The sequence below is a fragment of the Pseudophryne corroboree genome, chromosome 3, assembly GCF_028390025.1.
Source record: "Pseudophryne corroboree isolate aPseCor3 chromosome 3, aPseCor3.hap2, whole genome shotgun sequence".
NCBI lineage: Eukaryota > Metazoa > Chordata > Amphibia > Anura > Myobatrachidae > Pseudophryne > Pseudophryne corroboree.
This window is the reverse complement of record NC_086446.1, coordinates 285,324,337-285,352,323: the sequence shown is the minus strand read 5'-3', so window position 1 is coordinate 285,352,323 and position 27,987 is coordinate 285,324,337. Positions and strand designations below refer to the sequence as shown.

General features: G+C 43.9%; 1 protein-coding gene across 7 annotated transcripts in view; it reads left to right on the top strand.

Moving 5' to 3' along the window:
• Positions 1-27,987, top strand: part of COL20A1 (collagen type XX alpha 1 chain) — a 295,073-nt gene that overhangs the window by 163,125 nt on the left and 103,961 nt on the right. For all 7 annotated transcript variants that reach the window (XM_063959238.1, XM_063959233.1, XM_063959236.1 and 4 more), the window contains 4 exons: positions 4,556-4,609; positions 13,680-13,775; positions 13,876-13,929; positions 17,293-17,346. In XM_063959238.1, coding sequence (XP_063815308.1) covers positions 4,556-4,609; positions 13,680-13,775; positions 13,876-13,929; positions 17,293-17,346 — 258 coding nt within the window. The remainder of the gene's footprint in view (positions 1-4,555; positions 4,610-13,679; positions 13,776-13,875; positions 13,930-17,292; positions 17,347-27,987) is intronic.

Below are 27,987 nucleotides of genomic sequence, written 5' to 3'. Positions count from 1 at the left end.
GCATTGGGCTACCAGAGGGCCTGCTTCCAAACCAGAAGATAAGCCACCGGCCTGATGGCGTGGGCCTCCACCTGGGGGATCCCAGGGTGGGAGGCCGGCTTCTTCAATTTGCACAGATCTGGCGGCAGTCCACCACAGATACCTGGGTGCAAGGAGCGGTATCTCACGGTTATGCGTCTGCCTTCAAGAAACACCCTCCAGAAAGATTCTTTTGTACCAGCCCGTCTTCAGTGGATATGAAGGCCAGGGGCTTACAAGAGGCAGTTCAGAAGTTGCTTCAATCAAGAGTGATAATTCCAGTTCCTTCTGTGCAACAAGGACAGGGTTTCTATTACAACATGTTTTTAGTACAGAAGCTGAATGGGTTGTTCCGGCCAATACTCAATCTCAAGACGCTGAACAAATACATTTGGGTGCCTCGTTTTCATATGGAGACTTTGTGTTCCATTATTTTGGCCATGGAGCTGGGGGATTTTGTGGTATCCCTGGATAACCAGGATGCTTACCTGCATATTCCTATAGCACAGTCCCATCAGTGCTAACTCAGGTTTGCAATCCTCCAGCAACACTTTCAGTTTCAGGCCCTACCATTTGGACTGGCCACAGCTCCAAGAGTATTCACCAATATTATGGTGGTGATGGCGGCTTATCTTCATCGGCAGGGAATAAGGATTTTTCCATACCTGGACGACCTGTTAATCTTGGCGCAGTCTCAGTAATTACTTCAGTGTCATCTGCAGCAGACAATAGTTTGTTTACAGAACCATGGCTGGCTCATAAATTGGGTGAAGTTGTCTCTGGTTCCGTCACAACGTATGACGCACTTAGGGGCGGTATTGTATTCCTGCCTTCAGAGAGTTTTTTTTACCTCGGAACAAAATATCCACAATACAGTGGAGAATTCAGGAGCTTCTGCACAGTCAAAGGGTATCCATTCACAAAGCTATGCATGTGATGGGATCAATGGTGTTGACATTCGACATGGTGGAGTATGCTCAATTCCACTCGAGGGTCCCCTTCAAGGTCTGATCCTTTCCAAATGGAATGGATTTCATCAGACAATAAAAACTCAGACTATGGTCATTCGTCTGGAAGTTCGGAGGTCATTGGCCTGGTGGCTACAGACATCTCATGTGGACAATGGGCGACCCTTTTGGATCTCGGATTGGTAGGTTCTGACAGCGGACGCCAGTCTTCAGGGCTGCGGAGCAGTGTCAGAAAAGTGTTGCTTCCAGGGGCTGTGGACCAAGTTAGAAAGTTGCCTGCCAATAAAAATATTGGAACTTTGGGCCGTATATATGGCACTCACTCAGGCAAACGAAATTCTTCAGGGGAAAAACCGGTTCAGATTCGCTCAGACAATGCGACGGCAGTAGCGTACCTCAGTCATCAAGGAGGAACGCGCAGTTAAAAGGCAATGAAGGAGGTAAGCTGCCTTGTCCGCAATATTCGTTCCGGGAGTCCTAAACTGGGAAGCGGATTTTCTCAGTCGACATACCAGTCATGCAAACGAATGGGCTTTACGCTCCGAGGTCTTCCAAAGTCTGGTGGACAAGTGGAGGTTGCCAGAGATAGATCTCATGGCCTCTCAGCAGAATTTCAAAATACCCGCATACGGGTCAAGAACAAAGAATCCCAAAGCAGTCTTCGTGGATGCCCTGTCAGTAAAATGGGACTTTCAGCTAGTCTATGTGCTTCCCCCAATCGCCCTGTTGCCAAGGGTGATTCGGAAGGTCAAACAAGGAAAGGACACTGTGATTCTAATAGCTCCTGCATATCCCGGGAGGCACTGGTACACAGATCTATAGAGGCTGTCAGTGGACACTCTGTGGCTACTACATCAACGTCCAGACCACTGTCGCAGGGTTCTTGTTATCACAGGCATCTGGATCTACTGTCTTTTACAGCGTGGCTCTTAAGACGTCAATCCTGAAAGCTAGAGGTTTTTCTCCACAGATAATTCAAACAACGTTTAGAGCAAGGTAGCCATTTTCTGCTCATATTTATTACCGGGTGTGGCAAGCATATATCCAATGGTGCAGTGCCAAGAAGCTGGACCCCAGGTCTTTTAGAGTTTCTAGGGTCTTAGCATTCCTTTAGGCAGGAATGGATAAAGGTCTCCGTGTGGCTTCCTTGAGAGTATGTGTCGGCATTAACGATTGATTTCAAAAGAAAATTGCCAACCTGCAGGATGTTTGCACTTTTTTCCAAGAAGCGCTTCACATCCAACCACCTTTTATTCCTCCTACAGCTCCTTGGGATCTAGATATGGTCCTAAAGGCACTTCAAGTTGCACCATTTGAACCACTGAAGCAAGTGGATCTTAAATGGTTGACAGCTATGGCTCTCTTTTTGCTAGCTATTGCCTTAGCTAGAAGAGTGTCAGATTTAGGAGCATTGTTATGTTGCCCCTCTTTTTTTGCTTTTTCATCCAGATAAAGCGGTTCTCAGAACCAAATCTGGTTATCTTCCTAAGGTGGTGTCTAAATTCCACCTTAACAAAGAAATTGTAGTACCAGCTTTTTAAGCGCCAGACCTTTCTGCGGGAGATGCAGAGCCGGATTAAGGGGGGGGGGGGGGGGCTGGGGTACGTACCTTTCCAAAAGGGCCCCCTGCCACACCACAGATCAGATCTCTCTTCCTATTCGCTCTGCGGTGCTGCGCTCCCCGGCTCTCGTCCCCACTGCAGCGGCTGCCGCACAGACAGGACAGCTAAGCTGAGCGACAGCTCAGCTGTCCAATAATGTATGAATGAAGCAGCCTTCCCCTGCAGCCTGCATGCCCATCCAATGACTGAGCGGCAGGCTGCTTCATACATACATTATTGGACAGCTGAGCCGTCGCGCAGCTCAGCTGTCCTGTCTGTATGGCCGGCGTTGCAGTGGAGACGTGAGTACAGGTAAGGAGTTTGGGTGGAATGTGATGTGCCCATGTGTGCTGCTTGGGGAGGCAAGTTTTACTAAGCTGCTGCCTGTACACACACACACACACACACACACACACACACACACACACACACACACACACACACACACACACACACACACACACACACATTTCATCTGCCTTCTCTTTATTAGGGGCCCCACTATACAGAGACGCCTTGATGCGGCTTTGGGGCTTATTCACACATTTGCGCAAATATGTGTAACGAAGATCTCTGAATTCTATTATTATGTGGAATTTAAATCTGGTTACGGTTATCATTCAGGGTGCTTTGGGAAACAAATGGCTTTTTTTCTTGCTTAGAAATACCCCTCCCTTTCGAGCACCTGAATGATATCACTAAGCTAATTGAGCATCTACCAATATATATATATATATATATATATATATATATATTTCATCTGCCTTCTCTTTATTAGGGGCCCCACTATCTTGAGTGCCCCGGGCCCCCCATGGTCTTAATCCAGCTCTGGGGAGATGCATCCTTGGATGTAGTCTGGGCTTTAAGGATCTACGTGGATTGGACCAGGGCCATCAGAAAGACAGATACTCTTTTTGTTCTCTATGGGTTCCATAAGAGAGGATGGTCTGCGGACAAGCAAACGCTGGCGAGGTGGCTTTGGATGACTATCTCGGAAGCTTACTCTCGAGCTGATCTCCTTATTCCGGCCAATGTCTCTGCTCATTCTACTCGCAAGGTAGGTCCATCTTGGGCAGCACGCCGGGGTGCCTCGGTGGAACAAATATGTAATGCAGCCACGTGGTCTTCCATTAATACATTCATTAGACATTATGCCTTTGATACTTTTGCCTCTGACGACACTGCATTTGTGTGAAGGATTCTCCTGTCCAATCAGGAGCGTACCCTTCACTAAATTTGCTTTGGGACATCCTGTGGATACTACAGTGGACCCTGCAGGAGAAATACGTAGTTATGGCAGACTTACCATTGATAACTCTATTTCTCCGAAGTCCACAGTATCCACAGGGATCCCACCCTGATGCACCTGATTTGAGGATCCTTACACCTACTAACCTCTTCCTTTTTGTATGGAACTATGTGTATGTGTGTTCTTCTCACCTGATTAGGGCTCTCTATGATGCTCCTGCCTAGAGTTTTGGAAAGGAACTGAATTTACGTATGCCAGGAGGCGGGGATATAGGGGACTGGCCCATTGCATTCTGGGAGGACGAAAGCTTTTGATCGTTGGTGCCAATCCGCTGACGCTACCTCATATTCCAATGTATATCTTGTAGATACTGTGAACTTAGAAGAAATAGAGTTATCGACTGTAAGGCTACCATAACTACGTATTTTTGTCTTTTCGTGGCCATTCCCGCGACTCCATCAATGCATCATGGGGGATGTAGTCTTGTTGCAGCTGTGCCTTCTGTGTCCAAATAGCCACAACTGAATGGAGGCAATGGAAAGCTGTCTGCTGTGCCGCCCCCAAGCTAGTGGCAGCCCTGGGCACATGCCTTGTGGGAAATCTACCAGTGCCTACTGGTATATCCTAGGATCTGTGCATTGCAATGTTGATAAGGGAATATTTTATTAAACTTTGCAATTCATTTTCGTATTCTATTTCCCTGATCATCTGTCCTACAGGGACCACCGGGACCACGAGGACCTAAAGGAGAGCAAGGTGAAGCTGGGCCAATGGTATGTACTGGCATTTTGCTTTATAAAAATATAATAAGGAAAATGTAACATTCAATTTCTAATTTTGGCTTTTTTAGAGGGGAAGGGGTTTGTTGAGGCAGTATATTCAGAAACTAGCTGAATACCCGTGCTTCGCTACAGAATTTTAAGAATAATGCCAAACTTTGTCAGACCGCACCTCTGGACTTCCCCGTATTGATGCTGTCAAAATGCTGGTACTGAGGAGAATAATCCACCTCCTTCTCTGCCCCATCCCGCCTCTGATGCTGCCCTGCTCAGTGCTGTAAATGCTGGAACGACAGGCCAAGCTCTGCCTGCTGTATGTTAAATATGTTAGGTTTTGCAGGCTGACTTTATGTCACAGGGCCCTAGATCTCCTAACTTAGATTTGAAACTAAAGTATGCCTCTGCCCCTACCTGTGGGTGCCTCTGCCCCTACCCTCTGCCCTACTGGTGTTTGCCTCTGCCACTATCCGTGTATGCCTATATCTTTACCTGTGGGTGCCTCTGCCCCTACCCGTGGATGCCTCTGCTCTTACCCGTGGGTGCCTTTGCCCCTACCCTCTGCCCTACCGGTGTTTTGCCTCTGCCACTATCTGTGTATGCCTATATCTTTACCTGTGGGTGCCTCTGCCCCTACCCATGGATGCCTACCCATGGTGCTAGGGGTGTATTACCCCTGTAAGACATATGTACCAAGTTTGGTGTAAATTTCTCCAGGCATTCCAGAGTTATGCCCGAAAACTATGCATTTTTACATGTCACCCCCTCCCACCCCCACCCCTATGGGTGCTAGGGGTGTCTAACCCCCACAGTATTTCTTTCCAGATTATAAGGCATACGTGTTCCAAGTTTGGTGTAAATTGCTCTAGGCATTCCAGAGTTATGCTGGAACATATATACATACATACATACATACATACATATGATTTTATACGTGTGTGTGTGTGTGTGTGTGTGTGTGTATATATATATATATATATATGATTTTATACGTGTGTGTGTGTGTGTGTGTGTGTGTGTGTATATATATATATATATATATATATATATAGATAGATATATATAGATAGATAGCTATATAGATATGTTTCCACAATATCCGTATAAGTCAACTTGATTTATTGTAAATGCCACTTTGTTAATAGAAAACTTAATAGAGAGGTATCTGGGAGAACTAGTAGACAATATACTTAAGCTGGCATTAAATGAATGATCCTACTACTCAGGTAGAGCTTTGAACAGCAGTAACATTTACAAATTTGGCGACAGCAGTGGGTGATCTAGTTTGATAAGATTTGTCCATTTTGCTCTGGGGTATATAAGGTGGTTTAGTCTGGATCACTTTAGTATAGCTGTAAGGTTACAACAAAAAAGGTTAATTTATGAACCACACAAAATAGGATTTTAGTACTTACCAGTAAAACCCATTTCTTCAGGCCCATTGGGACACTGGAGTTATACTGTGTATAATCAGGAGGCAAGTGGACCAGGCTTCTCCCCCGTGTATACACCACCTGACTCAATTTTGTTTAACCAAGCCCAAGCAGAATCATAGAGGAGAGAGGAAGATCATGGAAAAACCTTCCAAAATAAAAAAAAGTACGACAGGTCCTCAACTAGACAGCCATATGCCTCAACAACAAGGGACAAATGGACCATACACACATCACGCAAACACAGTAAAGAAGACACAATAAGCGCAGGGAGGGTGTCCAGAGTCCTCCATGGATTCGGAGAACTGGATTTTACTGTAACCTCTAGGGGACACTGGAGTTCTGGAGGGGGACAAAGCAGTCCTCACAGGAGTGTGCTGTAGATGCTTAATTCACCCATCGCACAAAACTAGCCTCCTTGGACACAAATATGTCAAACCTGTAGAATTTTACAAAGGTATGCACAGATAAGCAGGTGGCAGTCCAATATACAATAACTGTGCTGCAGAAACCCCATGACACACAGCCCAAACTGCGCCCACCAACCAAGTGGAATGTGCTGAATATCTGGAAGGCACTGGGTGCCCACTAGTGACTTAAGCCTGCCTACTAACTGCCCAACCCCATCTAACCACCATCTGCTTAGCCGCCGACCAGTCCCATTTATTGTCATTATAGAGAACAAACAGATCATCTGTTTTGTGGAAAGACGAAATCTGAGTCATATAACACTTCAGGGCACAATCCACATCTAGAGAATGAGCAGATGAAAGGTTCTCATTGAGAAAAGCCAGAACCATTATAGGTTGATTAATGTTAAAACTGGAAACAATCTTAGGCAAACAAGAAGTTTTAGTACAGAGCTCCGCTTGATCATCGTGTTCAGACACCCTCCTGGCAGAAGCAATTGCCAAGTCAAATACCTCAATTCAGCAGAGTCTAAAGAGATCTGATTGCAAGAAGTATAAAACAACATTAATCTCCCAAGGAGCCGTGGGCGGAAGAAAAAAAGGGAATATATATGAAGGGCCCCTACATAAGCATCTGAACTTCCAGAAGTATGTCCTGTTATGTTTGTGTTTGTGTATTCAAGCTGGATTCCTGGGTTGGGTTGGAGTTTGAGATAAGCTGTGGAAACTGGATGTTTTAATGTAGCAGCCTGGTGGGATGAAGAGGAGCTGCTGGCAACCGTTGGCACTGGAGTTGCAGCCAAAGTCCAAAATAGAGGAACTGTAATGCAGGAGTCACCAGAATGGAACCAGAATGCAGGAGTCGCTGGAGTGGTTCCGGAAATTCAGGAGTCACCGGAGTGGGACTGTAAATTTGGGAGTCATCGGAGCAGGACCCGGAATTCAGGAGTCACCAGAGTGGGAACGAAATGCAGGAGCAACCTAACCTTCCCTACCCCAGAGCCTAACCCTAACCTTCCCTGGGGGGTGCCTAACCACCCCTATCCGCAGCCTAACCCTAACCACCCTGGGGTGCAGCCTAACCCTAACCCTCCCACTACTGCTTAAACCTATCCTTCCCCCCCACAGCTTAACAGTGGAGACTTACGGTGCCTCCTCTTTCGGTATTCCAGCATTCGGCAGCCTGGCGCCAGATTATCCATGTCGGGATGCCGGCGTCAGCAGTTCATTCAGTTTCGGGATGCCAGCGTTGGTATTCCGACCGCCGGGATGCTGAACGCCGGCATCTTGACTGCATTCCGTATTAACATGGAGATGACTGACAACAGACAGGGTTGGAGTTGAATGGTAGGAACAGGTACAGAGTCAGGGAGCAGACACTAGGATGGCAGGAACAGGACACACAAGCAGAACACTGGGAACAATATAGCTGGAAGCTGGAACAAGGTAATTGAGCCTATACTCTGACAGAGACTCTATTTCATAGGGAGGAGATAAAAAATGTGTGCCAAATTGATGTTTGGTGTGCCTGTCCCTTTAAATCTAGCACAGAGTGGCATGTGTGTCCCAATGGGAGCTGCAGCCGCTAGAAGACAGGTTTCTCAAGCCGCCAGAGGAGAGCCAGCTGGAGACTACAGAAAATGAGACTTTAGCAGTGGGCATCGGGGACTCCCCTACCTGCTTCCCACCCTCTAGGGGTGGGCACTGAACACCTCACAAATGGTTTGTTAGGAAACTTCTGGTGAAATTTCTGGAGGAGCTGAGGTGCTTGAATATCTGAGGCCTTGACCCAACAGTGCTCCTCAGGAACATATACCTTCCAATCCACAAAAAATTGGGCTGTGCCTGGAGAAACTTTGTAATACAAGACCTCCTTCACTTCTTAATCTTATTGATGAGCTAATGACATGGCAGGAGGAGGTCTGCTGGATGTTGAGAACAGAATGGGAACCAGGGGTTTTATGAGGAAAACATAGAATACATTTGGTATCCGAAGTGCACAGGAAGTTTTAATCGGAATGCCACAGGATTAATGGACTGGATAATTTGAAAGGGCCTTATATATCTTAGTGCTAGCTTCATGGTACGAACCTTCAATTGCAGATACTGAGTTGACAACAACACCTTGCCCCTTGGTTTAAATAGGAGTTTCTCCTTTTTGTTAAAGAACTTATGTCGAGAAGAGACTTTGGGGGTCATTCCGAGTTGATCACTCGCTAGCAACTTTTTGCTGGCTTGCGATCAAATAGTCACCGCATATGGGTGAGTGTATTTTCGTTTGGCAAGTGTGCGAACGCGTGTGCTGCCGAGCGGGCCGAAAACATTTTGTGCAGTTTCTAAATAGCTCTAGACTTACTCAGCCCTTGCGATCATTTCAGCGTGTCTGGTCCAGATTTGACGTCAGACACCCGCCCTGCAAACGCCTGGATACACCTGCGTTTTTCCAACCACTCCCTGAAAATGGTCAGTTGACGCCCATAAACGCCCTCCTGCCAATCACCGTGCGTTCGGTTGTGCGAATGGCTTCTTTGTTAAATCCATCGCCCAGCAATGAACCACTTTGTACTCGTATGATGCGCCTGCGCATTGCGGTGCATACGCATGCGCAGTTTAGCCACAGTTGAGATGATCGCTGCGCAGCAAAAAGTTGCTAGGAGCGATCAACTCAGAATGACCCCCTTTGTTTCTTCACTTCCTTCCAAATACTGAAGAAGCGTCTCATGGTACCATGAACGGCTGGAAGAGATATCAGCTGGAGGACTAGCAGTTCTGGTAAAACGGGATGTAGCCCATACTGGATTGAGAACGGATAGTGGCCAGAAGACTTGTGAAAAAGATTACTATGGGCAAATTCAGTTCCCGGTAACAAAGAGACCCAATCATTCTAGTTGTCAGAAATGTAGATCCTAAGAAATTTCTCCAGATCCTGATTTACGTGTTCCATCTGCCTATTGCTCTGAGGACGGTAGGCCGAGGACAAACTCAGCTTGATGTTACAGCACTTATACAGCGCTCTGCAGAACTTGGAGGTAAATTGTACACCATGATCGGAAACAACATCCTTGGGTAACCTGTGCAACTGGAAAATCTTCCTTATGAACACTTCAGCCAACTTTGGTTCCAAGAGTAAACCCTTGAAAGAAATGAAATGGGCAGCCTTGGAGAACCTAACCATCACTACCCAGATTGTGTGAAAACCTTGACAAACCAGCAAATTTGTAACAAAGTCCATGGAGATGTGGGTCCAGAAACAATCGGGCACCGGTAGTGGATGCAGGAACCCGAGAAAGTGGAGGATTCTCGCGTTGAGCGCAAGTAGGACAGGCTGTTACAAAGTCCCTGTTATCCCAACAAATAGTCAGCCACCAATAATCCCTGAGAATCGGCTCCAGTTCTCTTCACACCTGCATGGCTGGTGAAGAGAGACAAATGTGCCCACTGGAGTAACTTTGTCCAAGTGCCACAAATGTTATCCCCGGTGGAATCTTGATCTTGCTGGTTGCTGAAACAAACCAAATAGAATTCAGAAAAGGTTTGTCCTCCCGAGTTTCCTCCTCAGTTGAACTGAATGCCCGTGACAAAGCTGATCTTTAATGTTTTTGCTTGTCTGGGTGGTAGGTGATAATCAGGTTGAAGAGATCAAAGAATAAAGACCATCTGGACTGATGGTAGTTCAGGCAATGATAGATATTTGGGGGTTGGGGGCTGCGCTAATACCACTTTGTTTATAAAGTAGCAGCTGGGAGAAAAGGGGGTTTTCCACTCCCCCTATCTGTAAATAGTGTGTAAAGAAAAAGGAGATCCCCCGCGCTTACTCTATACAAAGTTCAGGCACACATAATTTTGTTAAAAATTTTTTTTTTGTTTTATTGTAAATGGTTCATAGGGTTTTCAAAATAAAAGTTTTTAAACTTTAAGTTCATATATAAAAAAAGAGAATTTTTTTTTGAAACTATAAATTCATATATATAAAAAATTCATATATATAAAAAATTCTTTCTATGTAAGAAAAACTTCATGTGTATATATATATATATATATATATATATATATATATATATATATATATATATATAGAGGAAACCTAATACCGGTATACACAACAGACATATAAGACAATACAAGATAGTGAGAAAATGGAGTAAAAGGATTAGAAATGGAATATATGATTCTTTAGACAGATACGCTTCAGCGTTTTACTCTGTCTATATTCCTATTGTGCTTATGTCCCAAAGTGCACCGTTATTATGTCTTAATTGTACTTGTATATAAATCCGTGTGTATACACAAGTCTTCAGGCAATGGGCTGATTTAAGGTATGTCAGATTCTTATGATTGATGTAAAGGGTCACAGGGAATTTTGACCCCTCCAGCAGGTACTGTATCACCATTCCTACACAGCCAACTTGATGATGGCATGCAGATCCTTGTTCCCTACAGCACAGTTCTTCTAAGGCCCTGAGAACCTGCAAGAAAAGAAGCCACAGGAGTACCATTTCCTGGAAGAATCTTTCTGTGAGAGCACTGCCCCGATACCAACTGTAGAAAAATTATTTTCACCTACTTTTGTAGAAAGTAAGGCTAGGTGCTAATCATTATAAAGGTAATGCAGTAAATATCACGGATATCTCCTGCTTACCTTTCACTCATGATCTGGCCCAGCGTTCACATACTGTTTGGGGATTAAATTCCTAAATACTAAATTTTTCGGAGTTTGACAACGGGAACCATCTTCAGGTGGTGCTAATGCCCAGTCCCCGCTCCTTCCTTTCCGATCCCTCTGTCCTTGTTTGGCTCCCTCCCCCAGACGTCATGAGTTTCCTGCATATACGTGAACCCAAGTTCACACGTGCGCACTAGCACTGACGAGGGATCACGGAGAAAGATGATCTTTGGATCAGCTGTCTTCGCACAGGAGCAATGTTGAATTGTTATGGTGTTTTAGTATCCACAGCCTCTACTCTGGATACTAAAGTATCACTGCTCATATTTTTTCCATCTTCAATAGACCTATAAATCACATTACACATGCATCCACATAGCGTGTGCACAGAGTTGGCCATGTCATTAAGAAGCATGGGAGATACTGTCACAGAGATGAGTTGAAAATCTAGTGGTCATTTCTGTGTGGTGACAGGGAGGTAGCAGAGTGGATGCCTAGAGCTGGTCCGTCTCATGGGAGTTTTACAGCAGTGTCGCGGGTGTGTCGCAGATAGTGGTTGCGTACAGAGATACAAAATCATTCACATAAGGCCATATTCAGATGAAAACACTGCACCTTCCATAGAGCATGTGCAAGTTACTTAGTGAAACCGAGCAGTATTTCAGAGTATACGGATGTTGAAAGTGGACGTCCCAGTCCTTGCACATTTGGAGGCACGGATGTACACCAGGTAAGGCCTTTGTAGCAGAAGTGTGACCAGCAAAACCATGCACACGCGGGCACGTTTGCATTCAACTCATTAGGATGGTCATTAGGACGAGCAGTCAGTGGTTTATTTAAAGCCAATTAGTCTAAACCAGCCTAATTCTACATAGAGTTGTAGCATGTATGGATATAATAAAGGATAGAAACACCAGTAAAGACACCTGTAGTTAAAATGATCTTGAGATTTTTGTAAAAAAAACGGAATAATAATAATGCGATCCGCACAGAATAAGGATGTACATTCTCTTATATCTTTGCTCCATGCGCTACAAGTCGTGTTACACATGGGATGCAGTTATTACCGCTGGTCACTATACAGACGCCGGAATCCCGCCTAGTGGAAAGCCAGACAGTCAGCATGCCGACTGACAGGGACTATTCCCACTTGTGGGTGTCCACGACACCCATGGAGTGGGAATAGAACCTGTGGTGAGCCAGCTGCATGGCGAGTCGCGTGGCGAGTCATGTGGCTTCGTTGCGCTCGCCCCCTTTCCCCCGCCGGCAAACTAAACACCGGGATCCCAGCGTCGGTATGGTGACCAGTAGTCTTACAAGCGCCGATCACCCATACCCAACCCATTACACATAACGTGTGAGTGCCGTATGACTCGATAGTGCTAAGCATCTTTTTTTGCAGTTTTTTTTTAGCAAAAATGCATCTTAGGCGCAAAGTAATGTAATAGGACACACAAGCAGCATCTGCTGATTAAAGTGATATGCAGCACGCTTATATTCTGTGTGGCACTGCGACTGTATTTGCATACAAAATGCTATGTGGCATTTCGGATGCAGATAGTGCCGCAATTACTCATAGAATATAGGCATGCTGCATATAATTTTAATCAGCAGAAGCTGCTTGTGCGTTCTATTACATTACTTTGCATTTAAGATGCATTTTCACGAAAAACAATGCAAAAAAGATGCTCGTTGCTACCGAGTGCCACCACGGCATGGCGCGACATCTACGGCAGATTGCATGCACCAAGGATGTAAGAGGACACATCTGTATATGCTTCTAAAGATTGTTTAAATATAAATGTCAATCATTTTGATTAGTGTCCCTCTGAATGAAGGATACCTATGAAATGTTTGTTTTCTTTGCATTTAGTCTTTGTCCCCTTCTTTTGTAATTGTAAGTGAAGTGCTCTTCAACATATTTTTCTGTGTCTCATAAAAAGTCCTATGGTTGTCATGGTAATTCACCTATTGTAACAATGGAATCCGTTTACTGTACCTCTACACGAGACACTAGAGATGAAATTGCGGTGACAGTTTGTGGAATTTTCATCTATAGCGTTTGGACAACATTGTTGTCAACGAATTCCTCTCTGAGGTGTGCTGGGGTATAAAAAGCAACAGTGGATTATAATAGAAATAGGGGGCAATGCTCAGGGGCCCTGGTAGTAATCGTGTAGCAGTAACTGTGTGTCTCCTATCACGCGTGGGGGGGGGGAGTCTCAGGAAGTAATGGGGTTGATATCCGAGCTCAAATACAGTTATATTCTCAGGTATTTTTGGCACAACACGACCTATAAAATTTAGGTATTTATATCACCCTCATCACGCTTTGTGCTGTGGAGGAGACGGCTATGGGATTTGAAAAACTTTGTATTCCTCATCCACCTACATTAAATCAACACATAAGACTTTGGGGAATGAACTGCCAGTGATATAATCAACACAAGCAAACTGCCAGTGTAGTCTGTTGACGAAATGTAAAACTTGCAGGATAATATCTGTGTATGCGATATTCTTGCTCTCTAACCACACTGTATCTTTTCTTATGCTTTTATTAGGGGGACCCTGGAGTGTCTGGGCAAGTAGGTCTAGAGGGTCCTGGAGGCCACATGGGGTCCCCTGGACTTCATGGAAAACTGGTTGCTGGACCAATGGTACAACAGATTAGTATTTAATAGGTTAAAAGTATGGCCAGTTGGCATTGTCATATCTGCATGAATGCTGGAAGTTTTATATGTTGTCATTTTATTTCAGGGTCCTCCGGGAATGAAAGGAGAGAAAGGGGACATAGGTAGACCTGGGTTGCAGGTAAATAAATAACTATAATATACCAGCACTTTACTCAGTCAGGATTACACATTAATGTGTATGGCCATTACACATGTCTTGGGGAGGTGGTATTCAGTATACCGGTTGTTGGGATCCCGGCGCACAGTATACCAATGCCAGAATCCCGACAACCGGCATACCAACACCTTTTCTCCCTTTTGGGGGTCCATGACCCCCCTGGAGGGAGAATAGATAGCGTGGCGAGCCCGCAAGGGGCTCATTTGCGCTCACCCCGCTGTCGGCAAGCTGGCGGTCGGGAACCCGGCGCCGGGGACCCGGCCGCCGGCAACTCATACCACACCCATCTGGGGAGTGTATGTAAGTCCTGGGAGAGCATTGCATTAGTCAGCCCGGGAATTGCTCACATAGCATCGGCTGTAGTAAAATGACCCCAATAAGCTGCATTTCCGTTACTAGCATTACATTTTTGCTTCTGGACTTATATGCAGATGTAAAATTCCATGTGAGGTCTGAGACAAGTCTACATTTATACATAGCCCTAAATCCTGCTGATAACCACAGCAATGACTGATATGTGAAATTAGGCATTTTCAAGGGAAACCCACAATGTAAATGTAGCATGTCCTAGTGTCTTCATCCCTGTCAGCCAGTACAAATGAGACAGATAGGTACCATCCATCAAAAGGATAGGACAAAATGATGAACATCTCCCATATGACACCACACTGCTCTGAACACAAGGCATATTCTGTTACATAACCAGTAATGGGAAAGATGTGCCCTGCTGGGCTGCTTGTGGGAAACCGTTTTCTAATGTTAATGTACTGAGGGGAACATTTAGGGGCATATTTATCACAGCCCACATCTCAGATGCGGAGGGGATGTTATAAATTCGCCTACATTTGCAATGCAATATTTAAGTACATGTCAAGAATGTTTCAAATATCGCATGCAGGGACAGAGCTTACAAGAGAACTCTGTCCCTGTGAATCCCCCCACCAGCTCGCACTTCTCAAGGTGTTTTTCACACACAAAATGCTGTGACTGTGTTCCTGCGCACTACCAGCTATACCTCCCCCTCACTAAGCTTACCGCCAGGCAGGACTGCCATTAGAAATTGTGGGGCCCGGGACTGACAAAATAGACAGGGGCCCCCCACCGAAAAAAAAATAAAAAAAAATTCTGCCACTCCTCCACCCCAGAAAAGGCGTGTTTTAAGTTCCCCATGCGCATCATCCCTATGTTGTTGTGCAGCCTGAGCAGCTCTCCAGGTATTGGCAGAAGGAGCCAGGGGAGGGCCCCCTCTCTAAAAGGGCCCGGGACTCCAGTCCCCGCAATCCCCCCCTGATGGCTGCCCTGCCACCAGGGGATAAGTGAGCTAGTCAGCATGCTCCCTCATTATGCTCCCTCTGTGACCCTGGTCATCTGCTCTGTGCTGTAAACTGAGGTGCGGATGGAACTGTCACAGTATCTCGGTTCACAGTACAGATGTAATGCCCGGGGTTACAGTAGGAGCATAGTGATCAGTTGACCAGCTCAGCGGATCGCAGATCCCCTGAACTGTTACATTTTTTTATTTTCTGTTCTAACTTTTTCCCCCCCCTGTGATCTATTAGACACAGCTGATCACAGAAGCCTACTCTGGGCTCTGTTCTGCCTGTCAGCAGGCAGGAATCACAGAGCAGCAGTTAAAACGGGGGAAGCCTGCATTATGCCATCTTCAGATGGCGTTATTATCTCAAGGCAATCCCCGGTATTTTATAACAATTTATTTTAGTTAATCTGAAACAGATTGCATTTCCCATTACAAGTATGGAAAATGTGATCTGCTTACTTAAAGAATGCATATTTAAGGGCCTGGGGAAGTTTTTTTCTGAAAACTGCTCCAAAAGCCCTTCAATAGATTCCTGTGATACTAAACTAATGTGAAAAGGGTGTGAAAACACCATTTTTTTTCATTATTTTATTAAACAAAAGATTGATAAATATGCCCTTTTATATCATGAGAAAAGGGTCTTGTGAGAATTTAATTAGTTTTTTCCACAGCACTGAAGTATAAACTACTGTAATATCTGTATAGTTTGTTCTGATGTCATCACTTCAGTGATAAATATATCAGTGCACCCAAAAAACAAAACAAACACTGCAGCAGCCAAGTGAAAAAATAGTGACACTTCTTATCACTAAAATGTGTTCTGTAGGAAAGCTTGTGTACTATATAGAATGATACACGTCCTACTATGCCAGTATTACAGCTAACAGAAAGCATGTTTATGGCTAATAGCTATATAATGTGTTATATATCCTATTTGTACCTCTGATCATATGTGTTACAGAAATATCATACTGTTGTATTTATCTTGTGTACACTGATTACAGTGTGTCTATCTTTGTCACTTATAAACAACCTGAACTTCAAGTCTGTATTCTAACAGGGATTCTATGTTATTAGAGAGCATTGGTTGATGGTCCTTGATGGCTATGTCTCTCTCAGGCTACATACACACTGTTTAAATTATGTAGTTAACATATGGTATATAGATTTATTACATTTTTAAATGCAATATGTGTTTTTTCTTGTTTTTCATTTTCTGCATGTGTTTAGTTATTTTTGATACATTATTGCAGATGTGTCCACATTAATCTTTCCGGCTGGACATTTGCATGGGTTTTTGTGATATGCTGGGCTGATAAAGTATTAAAGTTAGAACAATAGAGTTCTACTGTATAGAATATTGGCCTGTGACACCTTATAATGCCGCTATACCTACAGTATGTTATGTCCAACCATTATTTTTTTTTTAATGAGTACATATCTGTGTTGAATGATCCCCATAGCATAATCCAATTCCTCATGGGTCTTAAAGATTTACTGATCTCCATTTGGTATACATGACCATGGAATATATAGTCCGACTACATTGATTTTCTTAAAATAAATAGTATTCGTGGCTATACTTAGTGTCGGACCGGTGCATGAATGTCCACCTGGGAATGCAGTGATAGGAACCCAAGCTTGTGGCCAGCCACCACAGAAGGACATGGCCAACCATTGGAGAGAAGTAGGGCCCGTTTTATAAAGGAGGGGACAGAGGTGTGTCAGGACCACCCACACAGCTTGGCAGGAGGGCTACTGTTGGTGTAGTTTCCATAGAAACAAACCCAGCACCCAAGTTCATCCATGACCCTGCTCCACCAAGTTCCTGATCCCCCTAGAGGAGGGGTGTGGCCTTCAGGCAGTGGGGCCCTCTAGGGATTTCCCTGTATACCTGTGGGCCAGTCCGAACCTGCTAGTAGATAACATTATGGTAATATATCCATTTGTAAGTATGTATCTTGTCAACTAATTTATTTGTCTAAGTACCCTCTCTGGTCTCATAGGGTTCTCCTGGCCCCGAGGGTATACCAGGACGAGATGGGATGATGGGAGCCAAGGTAGGTGTGATTATAAAGAGCGGGGATAGAGCTGTGTAAGGTGATTAATAGATTCTGTGAAGAATTCTATACATGTGTGAGCACAGATGTAGATGTGGATAGATATAAATATGAGTGATGATATTTAGTGTGACTATGGGTAATATTTATATTGCAGCAATAAATGCAGAGCTTGATTGGTGAAAAATATTTTTTTTGTCATGGCTACAGGCCCATTTTTAGGATAGTGTTTGCTAAAGTTAGGCAGGATAGAATCTTTTGAAGTATGACTTTTTACATATTCTGTGAACAGTTTAATATAGACTGCAATATAACTTACTAGAAATTATCTTGTTGATTACATGTATTGTTTTGTTTCTTTGTATTATATTTGTTTTCTCCTTCATCCACTAGGGGCCACTGGAGTGCAGATACAATGGGGATGTAGTAGGCAGTAACTGGGAGCTGGCACTTTAAATTTATAACCATGTGACTAGCTCCTCCCCTACTATGTCCCCCCTCCAAGCCAGTCTTAGTTTAGTGCCTGAGTGAGCTGGTCACTTGGCTCTTCTCTGAAGATTTTTTATTTATTTTTATTATTTTTTATTCTTTCTTACATCCACAGACTGGCAGCTCTGCCTCTGCCAGTCTGCACCGCGGGAGCTGCCGGCGGGGTCCCATCGCAGCTGCGTGCGGCTCGGGATGGGCCCCGGCTGAAGGAGACACTGAGCTCTCCGGAGCTGGCCGGACACCGCTGCGTGCGGCGTGTGTCGGGGCCGCTCCGTCAGCAGAAGATTCCGGCAGCATGGCAGCGGTAAGTATCAGTGGCCGGACACCGCTGCGTGCGGCGCGTGTCGGGGCCACTCCATCAGGACAGCGGTGAGTACAAACTCCCCCCCTCCACTGTTGTATAATTGTACATTGCTTTTCAGTGTGCCCACTGTTTGATTACACCTTTGCTTCTGCAGTGTGCTTTCAGTACTAGCATGTGTGGTGGTTGGACTCGCTCACCCAGAGTGAGCACATCTGAGCTCTGTAAGAATGGCAGTGTTCTGCCAGCTTTAGAAAGCTAAGTCACTTTCTGGAAGTTTGAAATTAGCGCCATTGAGGGGGGGGGGAGCTTCAGCCGGCTCTGCACAGCGCCCGCTCTGTACAGCAAGCTCAGCGCTCCCCGGCCGCGGCATACATTGCCGGCGGGGGGATACAGAGCGCTCCCCGCTTCGTATACACTGTAGCAGGTTATTTCAAATTTGGCGCCGAAACGGGGGAGGCGGAGCTAACTCCCGCTCTGTACAGCGGGCTCAGCGCTTCCCGCTCTCCGGCCGCTGCAGCATTGCCAATACGCTCACCGCTTCACAGTCCCCCGCTCCCCGGCCGCTGCAAGCTCCTTCCCCTAGACATCGCATCATGCCTGGCTGTACTGTATAGTGCAGACATTTCATAGGGCTACGCTTCTTTAACCCACCTTTTCTCTTTTCGTTTGTCTCACCTGGGACAGTCAGAGAAATCCCTCTTAGGTGTGAATTATGCGGTGGAGCCATCTGCTTAGCCCTCCACGCAGCTGCAGGACGCTCCTGTTTGCACAGCTCAGCTTATGCAGGTAATGTCACTGTGAACTAGAGACCTTGTACGTCATTTCTCCTCTCCAGGTTTCTAAAAGGACCTTGCTAACCTTCCATGTTACACGACTGCGGATGAGAGGCCTCTCTTGGAGGAGGCAAGAGATGTCCATGATACTGATGATGTCTGTTTTCGGTGTAGTCTGAACCAGTATCTCAGGATATCGAGGCGCATTGTACAGCAGTTCGTCTGGTGCTGCAGGTAAAGGAGTCGGAACTAGACACTTCAGGTCCCCCGGGGTTTGATGCCAATGAAGAAAGGACAGCGACTTGTTCAGTTTCGGATGAGCTGGACATGCTCCGGTAGGCGGCCTGGAGACATCCGAATGCACAATTTCAGGTATCAAACAATGTTTGTTTTCCCTCTCCTTTTCCCGCAGACAGCAGGAAATTATATCAGACCTCTCCAAGGGTATACCCCTCGATGTATCGCCGTTCCAACAGGCTGCCGTTTTCCTGAGGCAACCTTGCTGAGGGATCCATCTGAGAGACATATGCGGCAGCATGGGTTCTACCTTGTCCGGAGCAGGTAGGTTGTAGAACAATTGTCCTCTAGGTTACAGGATGATTTGCATCAGGATCAAAATAAAAACACTAAAAAGGAGCGCTTGATTAAATTTGCATACTATGTTGAACGCACATACCTGTAAAAGAAATTTTTTGGTTAATAAAAATGTTTAAGCTCTTTTATGAAAAAGTGGTGGAACGGAGACAATTGATAATATCTGTAAACCAATTGTGATTATACCGGACAGTCTTTTTTCACGGGTAAAACTATCCCTGCTGTCCCTAATGGTACCTCTTGCGGCTTGCTGTTGATGACATCGGCGTGCATCAGCGTGCACCACGGGTGTTGTATGTTCCGTTTCTCCCGTTGTTACGGCTGGTCCGGCTCAGTGTCGCTCGTGCGGCGTGCTTGCTTGGACGCGTATCAGCATGTCAGTGTTAGCATACACTGAAAAGATGTTCTCCGTCTCTGCACCATACAAAGTCTCCAACGCGTTTCGGGTTATCAAAACCCTTTAACTAGGATGTTATTTTTGTATATGAACTTCCTATTTATACTTAAAAAACTTTATTGAATTTACTTAAAAACAGGAAATGTTCCAAAAGGAAGTTATAAATAAAAAGCGGTAACCATGTGCCCTTATATTATCTATAGGGTAAAAACTATTTTTGCGTTAATTATTTGGTATGGCGTTCAATGAAATTAATGAATTGTGTTAATGATTTAATAAATGAAATTAGTTGTCTAATAGGAATGCATTTACATCTATTTCCACATTTAGTCCTTCTGGTTGTAAGGTCCTCAAATAGTATATCCATTTGGTTTCTCTCTTTCTTAATTCGAGACTTATGTCTCCTCCTCTCCAGTTTTTAAATATTTTTTGTATTCCTATAAACTTTAGACTTGATGGATCACTGTTATGACAGTCTTTATAGTGTTTGGAGACACTATGTGTTTCCAGTCCTTTCTTTATATTATATATATGTTCGGAGATTCTCGTTCGCAGTTTTCTCTTGGTTTGTCCAATATATTGAAATCCACATGGACAGTGAAGGAGATAAACGACTCCTTCTGAGTCACATGTGATTCTTTCTTTGATATTATATGTCTTTTTGGTTATATTGGACTTAAATTCAAAAATAGGTTTTGTGGATTTGTTGCCAGTTATTTTACATGGACGGCAGCATAAGCAGTGGAAATTTCCTTTTCTTTCTTCTTGATGTGTTGTTTCTATCTGTGTATAACTTTTTACTAGGTTCTGCTTCAAATTTCTTGCCTTTTTATACACAATTTGCGGTTTATCCCTTATATATGGCTTCAGTTGTTTGTCCAACTGCAGAATGTGCCAATGCTTCTGTAATATTGCTTCAAATTGTTGGTGTTGACTGTTGAATTGTGTTACAAAAACTGTTTTATTATCAATATTATTTGTTTTTTGTTTATATTGATACAATAATTTTCTGTCCATCTTAGCAATCTGTTCTATCTCAGTGTGCAGATGTTCTTCTTTATATCCTTTATTCATGAATTTTTTCTTCATAATTTGACATTGTTGTATATAAGTTTCTGAGTGCGTGCAATTCCTTCTAAGTCTTCTAAATTGTCCATTTGGTATGTTCTTCAGCCAATTGTTATGGTGATTGCTGGTTCGACTGAGTGTGTTATTCCCACTACATTCTTTTATGTGGTTTCGTGTGCATATTCGGTTTTCTTGGATGAAAATCTCCAAATCTAAATATACCACCATATCTTGGCTCACCGTGGATGTGAATTCCAACCCATACCGGTTATTCTCCATGTATTGAAGGAATTCTGATAGAATACCCCTTGGTCCACTCCAGATGAACACCAGATCGTCGATGTATCTCCTCCAAATGACAATGTATTCATTAAAGGGGTTGTTCTCCTAAATGGTTTCCTCCTCCCACTTCGCCACAAATAAATTTGCGTAACTCGGTGCGAAGGAGGAACCCATCGCTGTACCTTTCTTCTGATTCTAGAACACTCCTTGGTTCCAAAAATAGTTCTTGCTTAGTATGAATTGTATGCAACTGATAATGAAGTTTATTTGTGAGTTTGTTAATTCTGTGCATTTAGATAGGAAAAATCTACTGGCATCACTTCCTATGTCATGGGCTATGCATGTGTATAATGAACGGACATCACTGGTACATAGGATGTAGTGACTTTGCCATTCTACAGTGTCCAATATTTGTAGAATGTGTAATGTGTCTTTCACATAGCTTTTTTGTTCGTGTACCAGTGTCTGTAAAAAGGAATCTACATACTTGGATAGTCTTGAGGAAAGAGAACCTATCCCCGAGACTATTGGGCGTCCTGGAGGATTAATTGGATCCTTGTGTAATTTGGGAAGTTGGTAAAACGTTGTAATTTTAGGATGAGGGATGTAGATGTAGTCTCGCTCTTTCTGTGTTAGGATGCCAATTTCCAAACCTTCTTGGAGCAATGCCTCTAGTTCTTCTTGGTATGCCCTTGTTGGATCTGCTTGAAGTACTTCATAGGTATCTCTTTCTCCCAGAAGTTTTTGGACTTCCTCTTCATATTTATCCCTGTCCATAATTACCAGACCTCCACCCTTGTCGGCCGGCTTCACTATGATAGATTTGTCTTTTTAGCTCTTTTAAGGCTTGCATTTCCTCCTTCGTTAGATTATACTTTTTATTTTGTGTGTTGTTTGTCATCTCTTGGATATCTTTCTCAACAAGTTTTTGGAAGGTCTCAATATGAGGCCCTTTGATGTAGGAAGGATTAAAGGTGGATGCCGGCTTAAATTTACTGTGTATGAATCGGTCTTGTGATTCTTGAATCTTTATGTTTTCATCTTTTCCATCAAAGAACTTTTTTATACATAGCTTTCTGACAAATTTCTGGGTGTCAATAAAAAGGTCAAAATTATTTATATTTGAATGTGGGGAGAATTTGAGTCCTTTATTTAATAATGACAGTTGTTGTGCTGTCAATATCTTTTTACTGAGATTGAAGATTTCATCATCTTGAATGATTGGTGTTATCTTCTTACTTTTCCCACCCCTGACACCCCTTCTCCTGGTGAAAGGGCCTGACGTTTCGTTCTTTGCTTCCATGGAGTTTGTTCCCATTTGTGTTCTTGTTCTTCCTCCAGGAGCTCTCCTAAAAAAAGCTCCTCTGTTTCGTCTTCATCTTCCACATTGTAGGATCTCTTTCCATTTCTAATTCCCATCTTTTCTAAATGCTTTTTATCCTCAATGTTTTTCATAAGAGTTTGATAGGTGATTTTTTTCTTCTCTTTTTGCATCTGCTCTTCCTTGATTGTAAGACTCTTGTTCGACTGATCTAAATTGAAAATTTCTGGAATTGTATGGTGGGTATTTCTTCTTCTGTAATGGTAGTTGTGGTTGCTTTTGAATTAGAGGTGTTTTCTGAACTTGATTGACATTATAGTTCTTTTTTTGAAAATTTGGATTCCTATATTTATATTTCTGAGTATTTGCGGACTGATTTTCAGATCTTTGCTGATTATTGTTTGGTAGTCCATTTTTTCTTCTATCTGTCATTGAGTAATGAGATTTCTCATTGTGGTCTCTGAAGAACTTTCTCTGTTTTTGTGCTATAATTTCTTTTTCTAATTTTTCCATTTTTTCATTTGTTAATTTCATCAAATTAATGTAATCTGGCATTGTTTTGAGGGGTTCAAACTTCTTTTCTGTAGTATTGATTTTTTCTTTTAATAATTCCAAAGAAATTTTTCTATCTTCCACAATTAATGTGATCAATTCATTGGAACATTTATCTAAAATCTGATTCCACTTAGAAAAGAATTTTGGATCTATGGGGTCAAAGGTAGGATTTTTTTGTACCCTCAAACCTCTGGGGATCATGTCCATTTCCAAATATTTTGTAAGAGTAGCCACCTCCCACCAGTTTTTTATTTCTTGTGAATATTTTTTTTCCAGTAATAGGAATTGTGCACAAAAACCTTCATTTTGAGGATTTGGTTCTGGAGGGGGCTTATCTAAAGTAAAAATATTGCTAATATTGTCTCTACTTTGGTGTGTTATATTCATATTTTTAGCAGCGGTAATAACAGAGTTTCTGAATAATAAAATAAGATAATAACCGCGCTTATGTTTATAATAGCAGCTCCGTACGATAAACAATAATAAAAACACTAAAAAGGAGCGCTTGAATAAATTTGCATACTATGTTGAACGCACATACCTGTAAAAGAAATTTTTTGGTTAATAAAAATGTTTAAGCTCTTTTATGAAAAAGTGGTGGAACGGAGACAATTGATAATATCTGTAAACCAATTGTGATTATACCGGACAGTCTTTTTTCACGGGTAAAACTATCCCTGCTGTCCCTAATGGTACCTCTTGTGGCTTGCTGTTGATGACATCGGCGTGCATCAGCGTGCACCACGGGTGTTGTATGTTCCGTTTCTCCCGTTGTTACGGCTGGTCCGGCTCAGTGTCGCTCGTGCGGCGTGCTTGCTTGGACGCGTATCAGCATGTCAGTGTTAGCATACACTGAAAAGATGTTCTCCGTCTCTGCACCATACAAAGTCTCCAACGCGTTTCGGGTTATCAAAACCCTTTAACTAGGATGTTATTTTTGTATATGAACTTCCTATTTATACTTAAAAAACTTTATTGAATTTACTTAAAAACAGGAAATGTTCCAAAAGGAAGTTATAAATAAAAAGCGGTAACCATGTGCCCTTATATTATCTATAGGGTAAAAACAGAAGTCTCGAATTAAGAAAGAGAGAAACCAAATGGATATACTATTTGAGGACCTTACAACCAGAAGGACTAAATGTGGAAATAGATGTAAATGCATTCCTATTAGACAACTAATTTCATTTATTAAATCATTAACACAATTCATTAATTTCATTGAACGCCATACCAAATAATTAATGCAAAAATAGTTTTTACCCTATAGATAATATAAGGGCACATGGTTACCGCTTTTTATTTATAACTTCCTTTTGGAACATTTCCTGTTTTTAAGTAAATTCAATAAAGTTTTTTAAGTATAAATAGGAAGTTCATATACAAAAATAACATCCTAGTTAAAGGGTTTTGATAACCCGAAACGCGTTGGAGACTTTGTATGGTGCAGAGACGGAGAACATCTTTTCAGTGTATGCTAACACTGACATGCTGATACGCGTCCAAGCAAGCACGCCGCACGAGCGACACTGAGCCGGACCAGCCGTAACAACGGGAGAAACGGAACATACAACACCCGTGGTGCACGCTGATGCACGCCGATGTCATCAACAGCAAGCCGCAAGAGGTACCATTAGGGACAGCAGGGATAGTTTTACCCGTGAAAAAAGACTGTCCGGTATAATCACAATTGGTTTACAGATATTATCAATTGTCTCCGTTCCACCACTTTTTCATAAAAGAGCTTAAACATTTTTATTAACCAAAAAATTTCTTTTACAGGTATGTGCGTTCAACATAGTATGCAAATTTAATCAAGCGCTCCTTTTTAGTGTTTTTATTATTGTTTATCGTACGGAGCTGCTATTATAAACATAAGCGCGGTTATTATCTTATTTTATGCATCAGGATCAACTGATTCTTTGGGACAGATCAGAGTCACGATTCTGCTTTATATTCTTTTGAGGTCTCCAAGGACGTCTGTATACTCGGAGCCTGCATTTTCGCTTGGGCTGTCTGAATCCAACGACCTTTGGGGCTGCGACGGTGACAGGCGAACATGGAATCCTAATGGGCAGCAGGTTCACGGGAAGGAACTTCCTGCATGATTTCTCAGACCATTGGGGTAAGTCCACTTTTCTTTCCCCTACTGCTACCCCAGCTCCAAGACGGACCTTTACCGGTCTTTCCTTTAGATATTTCCGTGCCCTTTCCAGGTTTCGAGTCCATGACAGGGGCGGTATCTCCGTCACCAAGGGATCTCAAGGTAAAAGGCTGAAGCAGAGGTTCAGCATCCTCTGACCAGTTTGACTGTAGGTTCATCAACACACCCACCGCAGGTCAGACCTTCCTACCACCTGGGAGGTCCCAAGGGGGGCGCATGTCTGTGGTCTTTATGGGAGACCTTGGTATGCTTGGGCGGTTACAGACTCTATTTTGGAGTCCAACTGTCTCAGGGGTCCCTCACCATAGGTCGGCCGGTTTACGATGACAAGAGAGTCATACTGCAGGCGGCGCTTCAGATGCTTCTAACCGCAAGGGTGTTGATCCCTGTTTTCACACATAATTGGAATCAGGGCATTTTCTCAGGCCTTTTTCTTTTCCCGTGCCAAAGCCAGTTGGCTCGGCCAGGCCTATTCTGGCCTTAGAATCCTTTCCGTAGGAAAAAGGGGGTTTTACGCGTCCTTTGTTTTCAGGGATGCCTGTTTACTGATTTCCTATGGGTTTCCTCGTCGGGCTTTTCTCCGATTCGTAGTACAGGATACTAATTTCCACTGTCAGAACTTTCCATTCGGTCTCTCTTCCGCTCCCACTGTGTTCATGAAGATCACAGGATGGCTCTTTTTCAAAGGCAGGGAGTGATGTTTGTTCCCTAATTGGACAATCTACTGCTGGAAGCCCACTCTGCAGATTAGGTTGCTTCTGAATATCCGGAGGATCCAGGATCTTCCGATCGGATGTCCCATTTATTCTCTTTGTAGACGGTTCTCAACTCGGTCCGTCAGAGGATTTTTCCTTCCTCTGGACCAGTTCCTCCCTCTCTTCAGTCAAGTTGCGGCGCTGAGAGAGGTCGCCTACATTCTCCTCTGAGCAGAGGACAACAATCTTCATTCCAGGACAAGCCGCCAGGTCAGGCACCCGGGTGAGTGGACATTCCCCGGAGTTTTGTCAGCTGGTCCGCTGTTGGCGGAGATTTCGGATCGACCTCATGGTGTTCCGACTGACTCTTCAACCCTCTACTACTCTCGGACGTGAGCTCTGGCGGCAGTAGCCGAGGATGCCCTCACGGCTCCTTGGAGTTTCTGGTTAGTCTATCTTCCTCCTTTTCCATTTCTACCTCACTTTCTGCAACACGTGAGGGAAGAATGCGCGCTAGTCCTCCCGGTGACTCCAGTTTGGCCGCGTATGACTTGAAGATCCACCCTGCACCTCTTGTCAGTAGAGGAGCCTTGGCTCCTACCTCTGCGGGACTGTCTACTTCAACAGAGTCCTTTTCTTTGTTCAGTCTTACACAGGTTTCGTTTAACGGCTTGACTGTTCACGAGACCTCAGACGTAAGGAGTTCCCTAGTTCGGTTATACCTACTGGGCCCCGATTTTGAAAGTCTGCTCCCTCTTCTCGATTTTGCCACTTTTTGAAACTTTATGTGGCTTAGTGTGGATGACAAGGGTTTTCCCCTTTGGTTTTTCAATTAGCCGTCTTCTTTGGTTTTCTCCGGGTGGTTTGCTCGGCTGCGCTTCGACTAGGTTGACCTGAATTTCAGGTCTCTGCTCTTTCAGTTTTCCTCCAAAGGAAATTAGTCTGACTGCCGTAAGTTCGGGCTCTCTTTCAGGGAGTACTGTATTGGCAACCCCCCTTTCGAATAGGGTTACGGCTGAGTTTCATACTCAGCGGTCGATTCTTAAAACAGAGTAACATAGTAACATAGTATCTAAGGTTGAAAAAAGACAATTGTCCATCGAGTTCAACCTATTAGTGGTCTCCTATGCATGATTATTTTGTATAAAATATTGACTGATGCTGATGTCTGCCGTTACGTTTTATTCCTTTTTTTTTTATAATAACCATAGTGCGTGACTATGCCCCGTATCCCTGGATATCTTCCCAGGGTTATGTCTGTTTTTCATATAACTCTGACACTTGTGTTTTCGGCCCTTTTTGAATGTGGTCAGGGCTCGCTGACTCTCTCTACGGAGGTCTTCGGCTATTCGACAACTTGTTTTCTTCTTTGTTCTATACGAGGCTCCCGTCCTGAATTGCCGGGGTCCCATCATAAGTGGGGCCGTTGGATACATCTGACCATCAGACAGTCTTATTTGGCGGTTGCTCGAGAGCCTCCGTTTTCCATTTCTTCGCACTCCGCGCGCTCTGGGGGACCTTCGGGGGCGGCCGCCCACGGGGTTTCCATGAATGCTTTATGTTCCGATGCCGCCTAGTCGGGTCATCATTCGTTGATCACGTGTTGCGGATTTGACATTTTTGCGGCCTCTGTGTCACAGGTTGGCCGAGCGGTTTTGCAGGACTCTCAGCGCTTTCCCTCCCGTCTTGGGAGCTCTGGGACGTCCCCATTGTATCTGCACTCCAGTGGCCTCTAGTGGATGAAGGAGAAATCAGGATTTTGGTACTTACCGATAAATCCCTTTCTCCGATTCCACAGGGGCCACTGGACGCCCACCCAGCGCTGTTTCCTCCTACAATTATCGGGTTGCATGTCACTGTGTGACTGCGCGTTTTGTTCCTATTACCCTCTCACTATGTTTCCAGGTTTCCTTGGTGTTATCCTGTTTTAGTTGGCTTAGCGAACCTCCTCTACTTTGACGGTCTTTTCCAGCTCTCCTCGGGCACAGTTTTGACTAGA